At 58.3% G+C, this 17,777-nt stretch overlaps 2 protein-coding genes across 4 annotated transcripts in view; one reads left to right on the forward strand and one right to left on the reverse strand.

The window, feature by feature from the left end:
* The window catches only part of TM9SF4 (transmembrane 9 superfamily member 4), a 75,840-nt gene extending 75,633 nt beyond the window's left edge, over positions 1–207 (forward strand). The window contains exon 19 of the transcript XR_011338695.1: positions 189–207. The gene's annotated coding sequence lies outside the window, so the exon portion shown is untranslated. The remainder of the gene's footprint in view (positions 1–188) is intronic.
* The window catches only part of NOL4L (nucleolar protein 4 like), a 66,127-nt gene that overhangs the window by 13,427 nt on the left and 34,923 nt on the right, over positions 1–17,777 (reverse strand). Inside the window, exons 1-2 of one of the 3 annotated variants that reach the window (XM_069871525.1) lie at positions 13,511–13,651; positions 8,140–8,281 (exon numbers count right to left, since the gene is read on the reverse strand). In XM_069871525.1, the coding sequence (XP_069727626.1) occupies positions 8,140–8,248 (109 nt within the window). In that variant the 5' untranslated portion in view covers positions 8,249–8,281; positions 13,511–13,651. Of the gene's footprint in view, positions 1–8,139; positions 8,282–9,066; positions 9,791–13,510; positions 13,652–17,777 lie in introns of those variants that run through there. The other 2 variants (XM_069871526.1, XM_069871524.1) reach the window with 2 other exon arrangements.

The raw sequence follows: 17,777 nt of genomic DNA on the forward strand, positions 1-17,777 counted from the left end.
AGCACCCACCTCACTAAACCCTCCAGGAGCAATGAGGTCTCTCCTCAACCTCCTCTTCTCCAAGCTAAACTTTTGAGCCCAGGGAGGGTTCTGCAAACCCCCAGCGAGTGCCCAAAGCAGCGGGCTCCGGCAGCAGCAGGCGAGCAGGGCCAGGCTACGCAGCCATGAATATATTCATTATCAACCAGCACGAGCCTGGAGAGCTCCCGGCTCCCGGCTGGAGCTTGGCTGCACGAGGAGCCCCTCTAATGAGGATAATTGGGAGCCCCCCTGCTCCACCCCCGTGCCCTAATTGAAGCAGATGGAACTGTAAAAACAATGTCACTTCTAACCGGTTTGATCTTTCGGTTGGAAAACAGAATATTTCTTTCTCCTGCTTAAATCCCTTGGAACCGGGGCTCCAGGGGCTGGAGGCGGAGGAGACCCCAGCCTCGCGCAGAGGCTGCCAGCAAGGCTGGCGAGCGCGATGGAAGCTGCTCGGCCCCGGAGCGCTGCCCTCCTTGGCCCCATCGCCGAGGCCAGTGAGGAGGCCACGGAGAAGCCGCCTTGCGCCTCTGCCACAGCCTCTCCCCGTCGGCGCCGAGCCCAGGAGAGCACGAAGCAAAATGGCTCCTTGGGCCGCGGTGCCGGGGGAGGAGGGGATCAGTCACTTATTAAATGAATTAATCAGGGCTCAGCATTTTCATTTTGAAGAGGCTGCTGGATTATCCTTGATTTCTGCGGCGCTGGATTTGCGGAGATCAGGAGGGGAAGGGGCGATTTCCAACACCTGCTCCCCGGGAGATGCTACGGCAGGGAAGTGGTTGGGTTTAACGTCTCCGCCAGCGAAGGCCACCGCGCCGCTCGGCGAAGGCAAAATTAAAGATGAATGGGGCAAATTGTTCCTCCTCCTGTCACATCTCCAGAGTGGAGACAAAACCTCTTTTGACTCAGGAAACAATGAGCTTATGTAAGAGCCAGCGGCCCACGGAAACCTTGCCGCAGCCCCGCACGGCGTGGCGGGCCAGGGCCCACCCTGCCCATGGGCTCCCGACCGGCATCAGGACAGCGAAGCTTGGCTACCACCCGCCTGCCTGCGTGGCCTCGCGTCCCACCGGCAATGCTTGCTGCCCCTGGACCGCCACGGGGCCACCAGCCATGGTCCAGCCCACGGCCAGCACGGCGATGGCAAGGGATGATGCTGCCACCCAAGACTCCCCATCACTACTGGGAAGGAACTGTCCCGTTTCCACCCCACTGGGCACCAGCACGGGCTGGAGCTGCGCTCCCAGCCTGAAAGCGGCTGTCAGGAGAACATAGAGCATCCCATTCCCTCCCGAGCATCCCATCACCACATAAGCATCCCACTCCCTCCTGAGCATCCCACCACCACCCGCCTGCAACACCAGCCAGGAAGATGAAAAATACCATAAATTATTCACTCAAAAAAGAGACAAGAAGGGGGAGGAAGGGATACTTAATACAAATTAAAGACATCGAGTGGGAACAGGGGCACCATAGGGGGCCACGGCTTGGCTGCAGTGCCACATTCATTAGGCACAAGTGAGTGGTGCTGTGGGGCTCCTGCACCCAGGACCAGGCAGTGAGTGGCAGGAGAGACCCTGGCTGGGCTGACCCAGCACCGTTCACGTGGCTGGAGCACAAAGCCGGTTTCCTCTAGGTCCTGCCTCCAAGATGCATAGCGGTGGGGTTGGCCAGGGTCTGGTTAAGGCGCTCTATTTCCTGTCTTCCTTCGTTAACCCAAACCTCGTTATGTCCTGGACAAAGCGTCCACCCTTCGCCCTCCCTCCTCGGTCCTTCGACCGGAGCCCTGGACTAGTCAGACATCTGGCACGGCTGGACACAATGCACGGCCGCAGGCAGGCTCGGCCGGACAAGGCAGCGCTGTGCAGCCAGCTCCACCTCCCTCTGCATGAAAGGTGCTCCCCGGTGCCGTCTCCCCAGACTGCTGCCCAGCCTGAGGGAGCAGCTCCCTCCAGCACCAGCACCCCGCTGCTCCGGCCCTGTGACAGACATGTTCCCATACACCGAAGCTCAGCGGTTCCCGATGCAGAAAGCAGCCTCGCCACAAGCACGCTGCATCACTCGGTTTTCCCTTCTCCTCCCAACCCTGTCCCTCCCGCCACTGCTTCTCTGGCCACCTCACTGCTCAAGCCAGGAGCCAGCCTCACCAGAGGCAAGGAAGGAGTTGGTGCAGACCAAGCCTCTTCTCGTGCTGCCACTGCTGGCAGCCACCCAGATCCCACCACAGGGAAGGGACACAGCCGGGCACTGCCTCTCCCTGTGCCAAACAAACGGGTTTGGTGGCTTTGGGGCAGGGTTGACAAAGAGCTGGCTCAAGCACACAGCTGCCACCACAGAGACCCGGCTGCTCTCCCCAGTCCTTTGGGCAGGACGGAGAGGGACTGTCCCCAAGGCAAGGGACACGCTGTAGGCTCACCCTGCCGTCCCCACTCACCCCATACCCTGGTGAATCTCTCTGCTGTGGAACAGGGAGGAGCTCCCCAAAACTGCTCTGCACACAAGAGGGAGAAGGAGTCCCGAGCTGAGTTCAGCGTAATGGGTGAAACCGCCACAGCTGCACAGTGCCCGCACTTCTCAGCTTCGCAGCACAGAAGGGCGGCTTTTCAGAAGATGCCATCGCTGGTGAGGACCTCTGCTTGGGAGCAGCAGAGGTGCTCTTGGAAGAAGTGATGGAGAATGGAGCCACCAGCCCAGGCTGCTCAGGTGGGCAGGGACGCACTCATTGACCTCTGCTGCAGGGACACCACCACCCAGGGGCACCCTGGGGACAGAGGGAATATACGGCTCAGAAAAATGAGAGAAGGTCATGTCCAGCTGCTGTAAGGCCTGGATGCTGGTCCTGGTCTTTTTTAGGCTCTGAGCTAGGGCTTTTGGGAAGGGGAAATCCAACACTGGTTCAGAAAGCCCTGAAAACAGTGAGGATTTTTCAGCCTGGGAAAAGCAAGGGTCTCAGGGCTTGCAGATCACCTCTTGCAGATGCTGGCTGTGTGTCTGCTGCACCTTCCCTGTGGCTGGCAAAGGTGGGTTTGTGTTCACCTGGAGCAGAGATGGGGCCAGCAGAGCAAAAGCTCCAGGGCGGAGGGCAACTGGGAACCACATGACACCTGCTGCCACCTGTCATAAGTGACCCTGCTACGGCGGAGAGAGGAGGGGGCCATCACCTGCGTCCGGGTACCGGCTGTCGGCAAGCTGCGAGTGTGGAGCAGGGTGTCACAAAGCCCAGGGAGAGGCGGGTGTGCAGGGTCCTGCAGGCAGGGGCTGAGCTCGGCCAGAGGGATAACCTCCTCACAGGAGAGTGCTCTACCAGGTCAGTGGTTCAGGGAACCCAGTAAATCGTGGGCATCTCACCAAACAACAGTAGTGTGACCGGGAACTGAGGCACGCATGCCATACCAGAAAAGAGATGGCTGTGCCAGGGACGGCTTGGTGCTGTCCCTGTTGGCCACAGGGCAAGGTGTCCAGACATGCAACCTGCCCTACCTGCTCCCAGGACAGCATCCTGAAATAACGCCTGTCTGTATGTCATAGAATTACAGAATCCTGAAATGGTTTGGGTTAGAAGGGACCTCAAAGCCCACCCAGTTCCACCCCTGCCATGGGCAGGGACACCTCCCACTGGATCAGGTTGCTCCAAGCCCCATCCAACTTGGCCTTGAACACCTCCAGACACAGGACAGTCACCGCTGCTCTGGGTAACTTATGCCAGGGCCTCCCCATCCTCACAAGAAAACATTTCTTCCTAAGATTCCATCTCAATCTCCCCTCTTTCAGCTGAAAAATATTCCCCCTCATCCTATCCCTGCACTCCCTGATCAAGAGCCCCTCCCCAGCTTCCCTGGAGCCCCTTTCAGTACTGGAAGCTGCTCTAAGTTCACCCTGGAGCCTTCTCTTCTCTAAGTTGAACAACCACAACTTTCTCAGCCTGTCCTCAAACAGGAGGTGCTCCAGCCCTTGGGGTTGCTTCTTGTCCTTCAGGGCCCTCCTTGGAGCACTCCCAAGAAGTGTCCCCAACACCTGGGAGCCTTCCCAGCCAGCCACCTAGAACGATGTCCCAGAGGAGCACATGCCTTTATAGTTAAGTAGGTTAAGAAAGTCCTTTCTCCAAGGTCTGGATTAGCCACTGCTGCTCCAGGCAGGACAGGTTCAGCGGGGAAGCTGCCACTCAAGCCAGGACCACATGCAAAGACCTCAGCTGGAAGGGTATCTGTCCCAACATGGTGCCATGAAACAACCCTGTGCCCTCAATGCAGGGAAAGCAGATCTTACACCCAGGAGCTTCTCCTACTCTTCAGAGGGATGAGGCAGGCTGGGCTGAGGAGCAGCAAGCTCTGCCCATAGGCTGAGGGCTGCTCCTGGCCAGTGGAGCAAGGTGGATGGCCAGGGATGAGACAAGATGTATCCCATCAGCAGGCACGATGGAGGTGGCTTCTACGCGAGTTCAAGTGCTTTGCCCTGTTGCATACACATGGGTTTGGGATCTGCCTGTTGCTTCCTGCTCAAGGGTGTTGCTCTCACTGTAAAGCCACAGCATCCACACGAAGGAGACGTCACTCTGACCCATTCACCAGACGAATCAGGAGGTTCCATGATGCTGCACTTGCCTGCGGATGCAGAAAAGCTCCGAAGATGGACTGACCCCAGCTGAAGCTACTGTGGCAAGACCAAGCCGGACACCAGGACCCACATGCAGCCAGGAGCAGGCATGGGACACCTTCAGGAATAGCAGCAGGCACTGGGGACAGCGAGACAGCATAGCATTCAGGGTCACTTTGCTCCAAACACGTGCTGGCTCCCACAGACGCGTCCCTTCAGGATGTCCTGCACAATAGCTCTGCTTCAGTAGCAAAGGGTTTGTGTTGATCTTGCTGTCGCTTTGGGCAGCCGACGGCTTCCTGTGGGCACGTACGCTGTGAGCAACATCCGACAGGGAAGGGACATTGAACGGAGCTTCATGTTTTCCGTGCTGGGGCCTGCAGGATGAGTAACAAAGGAAAATGGAAGGAGCGAGTGTGTGTGTGTTGGCGTTTCTGCTCCAAGCTGCCGGTGCACCCTGCATCCTGCCAAGTGCCCGACAGCCAGCAGGAACTCAGGCTCCACGATCGCCGCTCTCCCAAAGGTGCGTTCTCCAACCTTCACCCACCGAAGTCACTAGGTCTAATTTGTTCTTGCTGCTGTTCTGAGGGTTGACGCTGGTTGCGGCGTGGTCACACTGGGCCAAGGCTTCCGGGCATGGAGACAAAACAAGGTGTCGGTTTTCATCCTAGCTGCTTTTTACCTCTCTGAAGATTTAGCAGACACCCAAGTATCGAAGCACAGGATGACGGTTCCCTGCTCTTGCTGGTTCCTTGCTCTCTTGCCTCTCTGGATTTCATACCACGCTCTTTGTGTGCCATAGGAGAGCACTCACTCCTCCCAGGTCTCTGAAGGACCCGCAGCTGGTGCTTCCGTACTTTAAACAAGCCATTTTTTAACCAGCGTGTCAGACGATACCGCTCTCCTACCAGGTAACACTTCATTAAAACTTTATACTTTAGGAAGCCTTTCACAGAAGACACACTCCAAGCACTGCGCCCGTTGGACGGCAGTAGGCAGGGGCAATTAGTAACTCAAAAGGATTTCCAGAGGGAGGAGAGTACTGAGTACAGAACAGGCTCCCAACCAAAGGAGGTATCATGCGACCAGGTCGTGCTGTAGGGCTGGGATGCTCGGAGCTGTGCCCGGCTGCAGAGAAGGTGTGGGGCTTGCTGCGGCACTGGCCGAGTCTCCTACAGCCGGTGGAAGAAGTCTAGAGCTCTGCAGGGCTGCTGTGGGGCACGGCTGAGCGCAGGAGACATGGATAAACATCCAGTTCTGGCAGGGAGGACTTTGACTGGAGCCCTTGGACAGCTGGGCTCCAAGGAGTGTGCGGTCCACACGAGCTGGTCATTCACTTTTAGGTGATTTCCTCGGGAACATGTTGCATGCATACAGCTTTAGCAAGCCAGCGTGAACCCAGTAAAACACATTTACTTGCAAAAAAAAGAGCTTTGGCTCAAGGGAAGAGGAAACTGAAGAGCGCTCAGCAGTGATTCACACACGTTCCCTTCCCCACACCAGTAGTGAGCTTCTCCTCTTGCGATGCGCGCCTTCTCTGCTTCGCGGTCCTCTACCCGCCTGCTGCCCTTTTGGGTGGCTCCATCGTCCTCCTTCCCTTCTCAGCCTCACACATGCTTCACTCCTGGGTGGGAGCAGCAGTTTGGCACAGGGCCTTTCACCCCAGCGGCATTAGCCTGTGTTTAGAGCTCCGGTACAGGACAGGGACAATTCACCACAGTGACAAAGACAGACTCTTCTTTTCAATCCCATAAAACACTCCCTGAAGTTAAAAAGCCTGATGGAAATCCCAATGCCTGGCTTCTACCTGAAGGCTCCTGTTAGTAACCTTGGGTTTGGCTGGCCTACTCTTCAACTCCATCACCTCTGACCTGCTCGAGACTACCTGGTTTGGCCTTCTCCTGATCCCAGGAACAGCCTGGGACATTTGCATTCCTCACGAAAGGAAGGGACTGTTTGTACGTCATTACTGAGCCCTACAAAAGAAATGAGAGGAGCCAAGAAGGGCCCTGAAGAGGACACCTGCCCCTGAAGGAAAAACCCAGGGCATGGAAAATTGGAAGCATTTCCTAAGAGGGCAGAGAGAAAGGATTTAGCTTCAGTGAGAACATCTTGATTTGCCTAAATACCCAAGTCCCTCATTAAATTACTGTCCTGTTGAATAATAGCGTTCAGCAAAGGGATCAAAACTGTGTCATACTAGATTGTAAATGAGACTTGGGAATTCAGTGGTGAGGGCTAAGACAGGAGGCCAAAACGTCCCAGCGGGAGAACAGCCAGGTTCAGGGCACACGGAGACCCAGCCTGACCACAGGCATGCGAGGCAGTGCCTCAGGACAGAGGTTGCAGCCCAATCCAAAGGAGCCAAATGCTTCTGCTGCCAGCAGCTGTGTCACCACTGCACCCCCCGTCCCCCACCACGGGGCCCATCCTGCCGGCCGGAGACAGGGTGCAGCGCAGGCAGGTTTCACATCCTCACCCCGGCTGCCCAGCACTCGGGCTGGTGAACATCACGCAAACCAGCAGTTTCTCAAAGCTGCAGATTTGCAAGAGACACTGAAGGGCCACAGCGCCCTGGGCTGAGAAGAGCAGCGTTCCTGCTGTCCCTTCCGCTGGCCACACAAGCAGCTAAAAGCCACCCCAGGGAGACCTGCCAGCACAAAAGCCCTTTCTTTCCTCTGGGGTGGTTTGCTATTCCCCTTTCTTAAAAGAACCAACCCCACCCAGGTTGGCTCTCGACTCCTCCGCTCCCTTCCCACTCCCCCAGCAGCGGCCGCTGGGGACAAGGAGAGGTTCAACCTCATGCACAAAAGCCGGTAACAGTCCAACCACCAAATCCTTCCAAGCATCACGGAGACGAACTCTGACCCGAACTCGTACTTCTACCATTTATTTACTTGCTCTTTGATGTTAAACTAGCATGTTTCACAGAAGTAACTCACCACCTCTCCTCACCAGACACTCCCTCCCTCCCATCCCACACATGCTGCCTCCAGCCCCTCCCACCCGCCTGCCCTGAGCAAGGAGACACCTATGTCCAGCCCACACTCTCATCGCTGTTGGTTATAGCAGATTACACGTTTCTTGCCCAGAGGGCCAAATACACTGTCTAAGGTGCAGCTTTCCAAGCATGGAAAGCTACAAGCCGTCCCATGAAGTCTTGGCATCCTTCCTGTCCTTCCCGTCCTGCAGTTCAGGACTAACAGAGCTCTCCTTGTCACACCCAGGAACTACAATCTGATGGCTCAGGAGAGAATTTGGTAACCTCTTTCTGGAGGAGCTGGGAGCCAGGTCTCTGCACAAGGACCATCAGCTCTGAGCTGGAGAGGGCCCTGGCTGAGCAGGAACCTAAAGGCTAAATGGGAAAGACCGGGAGTCGATGTTACTTCAAAGCCTGTGCTCATATGAAATACATCCCACAGGTGGGACATCTGATCAGAAAGGACTGGTTAATGTTTAATAAGTCACAAAAACATCCTGTGGCAGAGGCGCAGAGCGCGTCCCTCCCGCTGGGGCACTCACCGTCCTCCTGGCCGTGCAGGTTCTGCGGGCTGCGCATGCTCTCGTCCTGGCTGGGGCTCAGGCTGGAGTTCAGGTGCTGGTCAGCTGAGATCCATGTGGAGTCGTTCATATCAAAGTCCTCGCTGCTCACCGATGTCTCATCCTGGAGGCAAGCAGGAAAGGGTTAAGGTGCTGAGCTATTTTCTTTCCTCCTTTCTCAGGCTTTACCATCTCCTCACCGAACTCCTTCCTAAAACCAATTCCCCGGTGGCTCTTGACCCCAGGACAGAGAGCAGAACCTTCCCTGGCTGGGCTAGGTGGGCGCCCCAGCGGGATGGCCGCTCTGCTTCCTGCTTGAAGATGTGCCTGAGCAATGGCCCTGTCTCTAATTGAGGACAATTAGAAAGAGCTCGCATCCTGTAGGAGCGGATGGCTGAGCCCTGGAGTTTACCCTTTAATCTCCATCCACCCCAGCACGGTTCTGGTGAGGCAGAGGCGTGTAGCAGCTGAGGACAGGGTGGAAGTCCACTGAAACGGCTCTGTAAAACACCTCAGGTTGGTTTGAGATCAAATCACCTGCTGGAAGGGGACAGAGCGAAGGGCCAGCACCAACAGGGAGCAGCTGGTGGGGCAGATCCGAGCAGCAGCACCCATCCCCTTATTGCTGCGCTGATGCTGCAGAGGAGGCTCTGAGAGCCCAGTCCCAAGATGCTGCTCTACCAGCCCTCCCTGCATGGCTGTTGCTTCTCTACCTTGATCAAACCCGACAACGTGCACCTCAGGAAGGGGCTGGGGGAGTGAGGTCCCCAGCGAGACAAGGATGCCCCAGCTCAGGCCAGAGAGCCTGGCCAGCAACCCAGTCCCCAGCAGCATAGATGACATTCCTCTCTCCCACTCCTGCAGCTGAAAGGACATTTTCTCTCTCCCTCTCTCTCCCTTCTCGCTAACCTTTACAGTACTTTGAGACACAGCCCTTGGATCGCTTCCAGTGCCGGAAAGGTCAGCCACAGGATTTCAAAACCATCATCATAAAGGCAGCACTGAGATCCTGAATGAGAGGAGGGGCTGTGGGACCTCCCTGGGCTGAACTCCCCAAACACACAGCTTGGGAGGAAGCAGCTACGTGTGCCTGGATTAACACAGTCCTGCTGGCCATCTCTTTATCTGCCTTCCTCTCCCTGCTACCCTCCTCAGGCAACGGGCAGAGCCTGCATCCAGAGCCCTGGGGTACAGGGGAACACCAAAAACCTTTCCAGAACCACTTTCAACTGCGCTTCTCTTTGACTGAAACATTTCAAAGGCTTGTAAACTCTCTGCTCTTATTTTCCTTTCCTCCCCCTGGCCCTGAGATAAAATACAATCCCCGTTCCCTTTCCTTGTAAGAAGCGATTGGCAAGCACCCCTTCAACCTTCGCCTGCACCTCATAAAACCTGCCCTGCCTGCCCGCCGGCTGGCAATTTTTATTGTGAACAAACCAATGTCTTTAAAGACAGGTTTGTGCTTTTCCTCCTCGTCCCTGCAGACACATCTGCTGGCGCAGGGCTCGCACCCACCCCCAACCCACTCCCTGGATGTGCCTCCCGGGGAGTTTCCTGGAATTTACGGCTTGTGAAACCCCGCATGCACCAACATAGGATGGACAGACGGATGGACGGACAGGGCTCAGCAGCCCCATGCCTGCCTATCAGCAGGACAGGGATGCTGTCAGACCCAGAGCCCAGGTCAAGCGGAGCTGGAGGGGTGGGAGGCAGCAGCCCCCAGCTCAGCACCGCTGCCACGCCAGCCACCAAGCAGCCCTGCCTCTCCAGAAACTCCATCTTGTACGTACAGGGACAGAGCTGCAAAGGTCTCCCTGTTGCAAACTATAAATAGTCTCTTTATTGTAAGCATTCGCAGGGAGGCAGCCACCCTAATATCTGGCCTTCTTCACAAGGCTTACCCAAGATTACTGTCAGAGCTTAAGAGACAAACGCAAATGCCAAGGTCCTTGCTGCCCACAGCCTCTCACCTGTCCCAGGAGGAGGCGGAGGAGGAGCCCTGGGAGCCACCCACAATGTTTTTGGGAAGGACATCCAGTCCCGGCACCCAAACCGCAGCCTGGGGGCATCCCACTCTCCACTCATGGTGGGAAAGCAGAGAGGTGAAGGATGCCTCGCATGCATGTGCTGTGTGAAGTGATTTAGAAACGCGCACGATTCTCTTGAGGTGCAACAACATTTGCCTATTATTAGAAATATACTCTGGGTATCAAACCAGAAGCTGATAAGCTATAAATGACTCAAGTCAAACACGGACGGCCCACGTTCACGCGTCCCGGATCCAGCCACCAGCAGAAAGCACAGGCTGCTGTGGTGGCACCTGCCCAGGCACCCCCGTCCCTGCCACCCCAGTGCCACCCCCTCCTTCCCAGCCAGAGCCGTCTGCTTTCCAGCCAAACCCAACGGGGAACACTGCCCAGCAGCACACAGCTCCCACAGCACAGACCACCCCAAGGGGACGCAAAGGCGACCACACAGCCGGTGTCGAGGCGAACCCTCCACAGCAGCACCGAACGGCCAAAGCCGGTGGTGAGAACTGTCAAGAATTTCTCTCTGCTGCCTGCTGGCTTGGGGCAGCCCCCGCAGCTCTGCCCACTCTGCAGTGCCCTGGAGCTCCTCACACCTTTGCGCCTCTTCCCTAAAGCAAGAGAAAAGCCCTGACCTCGAGCTCAGCTCTGGTCATCACCATTACTGTGCTCCAGCATCTCCGCTGCCCCTCGGCTGCATCCCTCCAGGACACCAGAGGCCACGGCCTTGGAACAGCCCCACTGCAGTTGGCTGGAGCAGAGGGACAGCGGCACAGCTCACATCCCAGCCTCAAAACACGCAACACCAGAGTGGGATCACAACTCCTGGCTGGGTGGGCAGTCCTGGATTCCCTCTGGATGCCACTAACCCAGCTGAGCCTCGAAGCGAGCTCCACCGCCCAGCCAAACAAGGAAGCGTTTCTCAACAGCAGCAACAGCCACGACTCGGAGCAATACGGTAAATCTCATCTACCCTTCCACCCTCTTTTGGCTTGCAAGGCAGGCAGCTCATTCTTTTTCCTCTCTGGGTTCTCAGGAGAATTCTCTCTGCTAATTTCTTCTTTCCTGTAAACAAACTTCAAATGAAACTTTCATTAGAAAAGAGAACGCAATCCATTACCAGCGCCCGTCGCAGCCCAGCCGCCTTTTCCCCAGTTCCACGCCACTCGCGGCACAGATGGAAGCAACAGTGGCTGCCCCAACCAGCCAGCCCAGAGCCAAAGCCCGAACCCCGGCTTCGCCGCTGCCGCCCTCCTCCTTCCTGCCTTTCCCAGCCCTCTGGAGAGCTCTCCTCACCCCGCTGTAAAGTCCCATCGCTTTGTTTCCAACGTTCAAGGCATTGAGCGATCAAGGGTCAGGCACCGTGCGTGCGGCTCCTCTCCTGCAAGGGGAAGTCAGATCCTGCTGGTGTATTCGCAGGCCACACCCAAACAGCGGAGCAGGGCTCTCTGGCACCGTGCAGGGTTTGGAAAACAACATCCTTGCTCCTCTCCTTATCTACAGTCCAGCATTCGCAGCTGCTCTGCGGACACTAGCAGCCAATATTTCCTAACGGGCAGACACTCACACGTGCGGGACTCACGCTCAGTGTTTCTGCCCCACTTTCCATGCACCGAGCTTCGAGCATCGCACGTGCACATGTCTGCCGAGCCTCTCAGCTCCCCTCCAAGTTAGAAAAGTATCCTTCCTATTATAGAGATGGAAACCTCGGGCATCGACAGCTGCCTGGGCTGCTCCAAGGGCACAGTGAGTGCTTGGCAGATCCAGGAATGCAACCCAGACCTGCGGGCTGCGAGGCTGGAGCTGCCTCAGAGCTCACCAGAGGAGAAGAGCCTCCCATAGGCGCAGGGCACGAGGGGAAGCTGCTCCTAGAACCGTATCTCGTAAAGAGATGCAAGGCTATCGGTAACCTGCTTATTTTACAGCCAGGCTCAGTTTCTCAGGGACTGCTGTTCAAGTCTCTCTCCAGTCACTTACACGCCATGCCTTGCACTTAATATTCCAGACTCTGAGTCTCAGGATGGTTTATTTTTTTTTCTCTTTGAATCCTTTTATTTTAAAACGTGTCCTTTCTCACCACAGCCTCCTATCCCGATGGGATTTCCTTTCAGGGAGCAGGAACCGAGGCTGTGTGCCATGCAACGTCCCCCAACAGGCAGCCACGCTCAGCTTCCCACCAGAAGCAGCCGTGTTTTTAGAGTCAACAAAAGGCAATGCGTGACTCCCAGCCCCCGGAGCTGCTCCACCACCGTGCCAGCCGCAACCTGCGTGGCACAGGCAGCCCCCAGACCCGGCACCCCCAGGCTGGGGCTGAGCACGGAGCTTGGGGACAAGCTCTCAGGGAGGCAGCAGCCTCATCTCCCTCTCAGCAACTGTTTAAACCCAGCCCTCTGAGCATGCCAAGAAGGTATTGAACCAGATTTGACCCTAACTTAACCAGTTCAGCGCAGAGAAAGGCTTCCTAATGGAAGATAAAACACGCCGGGTCAAAGATTGATACTGCAGCCACCGATACCGTGGTGGTCGTCGCTCCGGAGACCCGAGCAGGCTGGAAGCACAAGGGTGTTCGCTGGCGGTGGTGGCAGCGAGCTGTGACTGCGCTACCTACTCGCGTGTGCAATTCACACACCAAACAGAACATCCCCAGCGCTCTTTGTCAGGTCACTTACGTCCTTATTTACTGCAATTTCTGCCGATTTCTACGGGACGCGCAGAAAGGAGCGTCTGTCAGTTCCCAAAAAACGGGCAAAAAGAGTTAATTTCAAAGGCGAAGGGCGAATGGAAGAGGAAGGGAGGATCAGCACCTCCTCCCCACCCCCCTTCCTTAAAAGCTCTTCTGCTGGGAACCCCTCCTGAGTGCTTCTACCCCCCCCAAAGTGGAGGTGGAAGGGGAAGGGGTCAGACCTGGCAGCCCCTGCCTGCAGCCCCTCGCTCTCAGCTCCATGCCCAGTGCCCGCAGCCCCCTGCCTGCTGCCTCTGCCCTTGCCCCCTGCCCCCGGGGGCCGATGGAGGGATCGGGGGGGGGAGGGAGCCCGGCTCTCGCTTTCCCACGCGGGGCGGGGACGGAGCCGCGTTTCCCATCCCTGCGCGGAGCCGGGCGCACCGGGGGGCTCCGGGATGGGGTTGGGGGGGTTCCGAGAGGGGCAGCGCCGCCGGAGGAGCCCCCGGACACGGCGCTTCCCCCGCAGGACGCGGTTCCCACGCGGGTCCCGGTGCCGCCGCTCCCCCCTCCTCCTCCTCCTCCCCCCGGTGCCCGCAGGTAAATAGCCGCCCCCGCGCTGCGTGCGGGGCACGGGGCTCGGCTGGACGCGTCAGGAGGGCTTTACCTCCAGGGAGGCGGCTATTTGCAGCGCGATCCCCGCCCGGGAAGGGCGGCTGGGCGATGGCGGCGGAGCCGGTGCCCGGGGATGGATGGGGCCGGAGCGCTCCCACCGCCGCCTCCTCCCACTTTCTTCTGCGCTTTTGTGCTCTTCCGGGGAAGAGGAGGGAGCGGCGCCGGGAGCGGGGGAGGACGCCCCGTGCTCCCCCCCCCCACCCTACCCCCCTTCCTCCGCCGCCGGGAGGGCGACCCGCAACTTCCCGGGAGCGCGGGGCGGCAGCTGCCCGGGAGCCGCGGCTCCCCCGCCCCGCCCCGCGTCCCCCCCCCCCCCCCACCTCTCCCGGTACCGGAGCCTCACCTGGGGCGGGCGCGGGGCGCGGGGAGGGAGGAGGGGGGGCCGGGCCGGCGACGCTCCGGAGAGGCTGACAACCAGCTGCTGCCCGGGGAGAGGGGCCGGCGCTGCGGAGCGCGTCACTCCCGGCTCCCGGGGGGAAGCGGGGGGAGCGGGGCCCCGGGAGGAGGGGGCGGGGGAAGGGGGAGCGGGGCGGCGGGGGGCGGGCGCGCCGGGCGGGGGGCGCGGGGAGCCGCGCCTGGGAGAGCACATTGTGGAGAGGGAGGCAGAGAAAGCGAGAGAGAGGGAGAGAGGGAGAGCTGCCGCCGCCACCCAGAGACAATGTCCAGGGCCGGGAGCCTGCTGGAGAGCCGCGAGAATGCACGGCTTGGGGGGACCCCCGGCTCGGCTCCGGGGGTGCATCCCGCGGGGACCCCCGGCTTGGCTCGGGGGAGCGCCTGGAGACCCCCAGCTCGGCTCGGCACGGAGGGTTGCAGCCCACGGGGACCCCCACCTCGGCACGGAGGGCTGCAGACCCCGGGGACACCCCCACCTCGGCACGGAGGGCTGCAGCCCACGGGTACCCCCTAACCCCGGATCCCCACCCGGCTCGGCTCGGCTCGGCTCAGCTCAGCTCAGGGGGGCTGGAGCCCACCCGGTGTCCCCCAGCTCGGCACGGCCCTGGGGGCTGCAGCCCGCTCGGGGAACCTTGTCTTGGTACGGCTCGGCACAGCTTGATGCAGTGGGGGGGCTGCGACCCCCACGGGCTTTCCCCCCTCTGCGCCGCTCAGGGGGCTGCAGCCCCCCCAGGGACCCACAGCTCTGCGTGGCCTGGGACCCACCTGGGGACCCCCACTCGCTATGGCAAAGGGGGACTGCTACCTGCTTGGGGACCCCGTCTCGGTGTGACACGAGGGATGCAGCCCACCCGGGACCCCCAGCTCGGCACAGCCCTGGGCGCCGCGAGCCGGGCAGCGCCAGGTTCATACGAGCCCCAGGTTTGGGGTATCAGCCCCGGCAGCGACACCCTGGGGAGCGGGGTGGGTGCCTGCAGCCCCCATGCTTTGCACTCGGGTTGCCCACCCTGCCCTCTGCCGAATCCTTTTGTTTCAGATGCTTCTCCCAATCGCACCCTGGGAGCGGAAAGGGACCCTGCTCTGCCCGCGCATCATCGCTCAGCACCACAGCCTCTGCCCAAAGGCTGCATCCCAGCTGCCCACCAGGCTCGGCCGCAGCCTGCATCCAGCCCTGTGCCGGGCACCGTGCTGCCAGGTGCCCAGGAGGGATGGGGATGCCGTGACCCAGCTCTGGGTGCACCGCCCTGGCATCCCCCAGGAGGGTACCCGCTCCTGACAGGGCTCCAAGGGCAGCGGGTCAGTGACCTCCCACCCGGCTGGAGATGCAGCAGCGGGTACCAGGGTCTCAGCATCTCCTCCCCATCCCACATCGCATCCCTTAGCTCCCCAGCCCATCTCTCGGCTCTCACTGTTTATGGATATGAAGGGAAATTTTACTAAATAAACCAAGTGTGAGAGACTCCACGGCAGAGCTGGCGGTAGCTCGGTGCCAGAGCCGAGGATGGGAACTGCCACATTCGTGTTTATGGCTTGTTAGTGCGGATGTCCAATTATGATGTTTTCTATCCAGCATTAACCACTTCACCACCAGGGAAAGCGTGCAAAGGAGGAGGGGTGGCTCGGGAAGATCCGAGGCCGGAGGTGGAAACGGGTGTTGCTGGGTATTGCATTTCCATCTCCTCCAGGTCGATCTATGGAGCCAGAGGATGAAGGGCGAGAGCAGAGGGCTTCGAGCCCCCAGCCGCAGGGCCTGCTGTTCCCTTCCAGCTCAATGGCTGCTGCTCCTCCCTGGAGCTAAAATAAAATCCTGACCATTTAAGGTGAACAGGAGCCTTGCCTGGACCTCAGCGGAGCGAGCTTTAACCCCTTCCCATTGCTGGGCTTTGTTTCCTCCTCGCGGTCCCTCCAGCTTCGAGCTAGACCAGCTGAAAGCTGTTTGGGAGAGCACATCCCCTGGGAGCGAGGTGCCTGCCCCTCCACAATCGCAGGGGACACAAACCAGCCAGGGTGCGAGGCTGGAGCTCAGTCACTATTCCGTGCTGCCTCACCATGTGGACACTCTTATTTTATACTAAGTGCCTTTGTGTGGGTTAGGTTAATCCACTTTGGAAATGGATTAACCTAAATTTCACATCGGCAAACTTAGCGTCGACCAGCCGCGTCCACACAGGGAGCGAGGGAGGAGCGGCAAGGCAGGGATGGTGGCCGAGCCGGAGGTTTTCCCGGTGCAGAGGAGGGGTCCTGACCCCCAGGGGGGTCACTGCCGTTACAAGTGGGGTCATGAGCCCGACAGCAACGCAATTGTTCGTGCCAGCGCTCGGGGTCAGCAGCCTGGCAGAAGTGGGGCTCACTGGCAAAGAGGGGCTCCCTCCAGGAGCTGGGAGGCTCTGGGAGCCAGCACGGCAAGCTCCTTTCTAGGGGGTATTTTTTGGATTCAAATTATCTACGGGGGAAATGATTGGCAATTAAGTTATTATTACCAGTTCTATATAGAATCATAGAATAGAATAGAAAAACCAGGTTGGAAGAGACCCACCGGATCATCGAGTCCAACCATTCCCATCAAACACTAAACCATGTCCCTCAGCATCTCGTCCACCCATCCCTTAAACCCCTCCAGGGAAGGTGACTTAACCCCCTCCCTGGGCAGCCTCTGCCAGTGCCCAATGACCCTTTCGGTGAAGAATTTTTTCCTAATATCTATCAAGTTGTCAGGAACAGGGGGTGCCTTACGGGATTACACATTAATAACCCCCACCACGATAAACCAGTCCCACTGTTATTACATTATATAGATAATATACACCAGATATATTATTTATAAGTTGCTTCCTTCCCTCTCTCCTCGCAATGTGTCCATCACTTCTGGCCCCTGCAAACCCCTTCACACGGACACAGATCTGCTTGTGCAGAAAACCTGGGGCTCCCTGCCAGGCTGCGTGTGCTGGACAGGGTCCCATCGGATGCTGAGGGTCCCAGGACGAGCCCCGTGGGGCTGGAACAGCCCCCACACCACACACCCTGCCTGCCTACCAGGCAGTGACGCTTCCAAGGGCGCCGCTAACTATGCCCTGACCTCAGCTGTCGTAATTTCCTAAGGCAAGGCTCAGCGAGAGAGTGCCAGGGCTGCCAGCAAACCCGGGAATAAACTGCATCTGAGGCACTGTAGGAGCTTAATTGAGTAGTTGTGTTGTGGAGGAGTGCGGGCACAGCGATCTAGCGGTGAGAGCAGGGGACAGCAGGATCCGGCCATCGTGCCAGAGGAGCCACTGACTCATGTGTGACCTTGTGCGAGTCACTTGATGTTCCTCTGCCTCCGAGATGTGGGTTAAATAACAAATGGGACCTCACACACCGGGTCCTCCGTGACCGTCAAACCCTGGGCAACGAGCATTAAAAAGGGGGTGAGTGAGTAAGAAAAGGGGGTGAGTGAGTAAGGAAAGGGGGCAAGAAGTGGACAAAGGAGGGCCCTGGTGCATGGCAGGAGGGGGATACTCAGCTTTTATCAGTGCTGTTTTAACCTATCCAGCATCCAAGGCCAAAAAAAGAAAAAAAAAAGAAAAAAGGAGCATAAAGATTTGGGAAATTATTATAGACCAGATTTGTTGTGGCTAAGGGCTGTGCTCCCACCTCATCTCGGTTGCTCCTCCATAAAGGCAGCAGTTTTTAGCAGCTGTCAGGAATAAAAGGGTAGGGTGGTTTTTTTTGTTTCCCCAGGAGCCAAGACCAAGAGATGGAACGGAAACACAGCTCCTTACTTCACAGGGTGCACCGGTCACCAGCAAGGAAAGGAGCAGGAAAGGAGTTGTTTCTGTGGGTGGAATTTGCCTTCCCCTAGGGCACAGGGAATGGGTGTTTGAAGGGAA

This window comes from Phaenicophaeus curvirostris, chromosome 18 (genome assembly GCF_032191515.1).
Source record: "Phaenicophaeus curvirostris isolate KB17595 chromosome 18, BPBGC_Pcur_1.0, whole genome shotgun sequence".
NCBI lineage: Eukaryota > Metazoa > Chordata > Aves > Cuculiformes > Cuculidae > Phaenicophaeus > Phaenicophaeus curvirostris.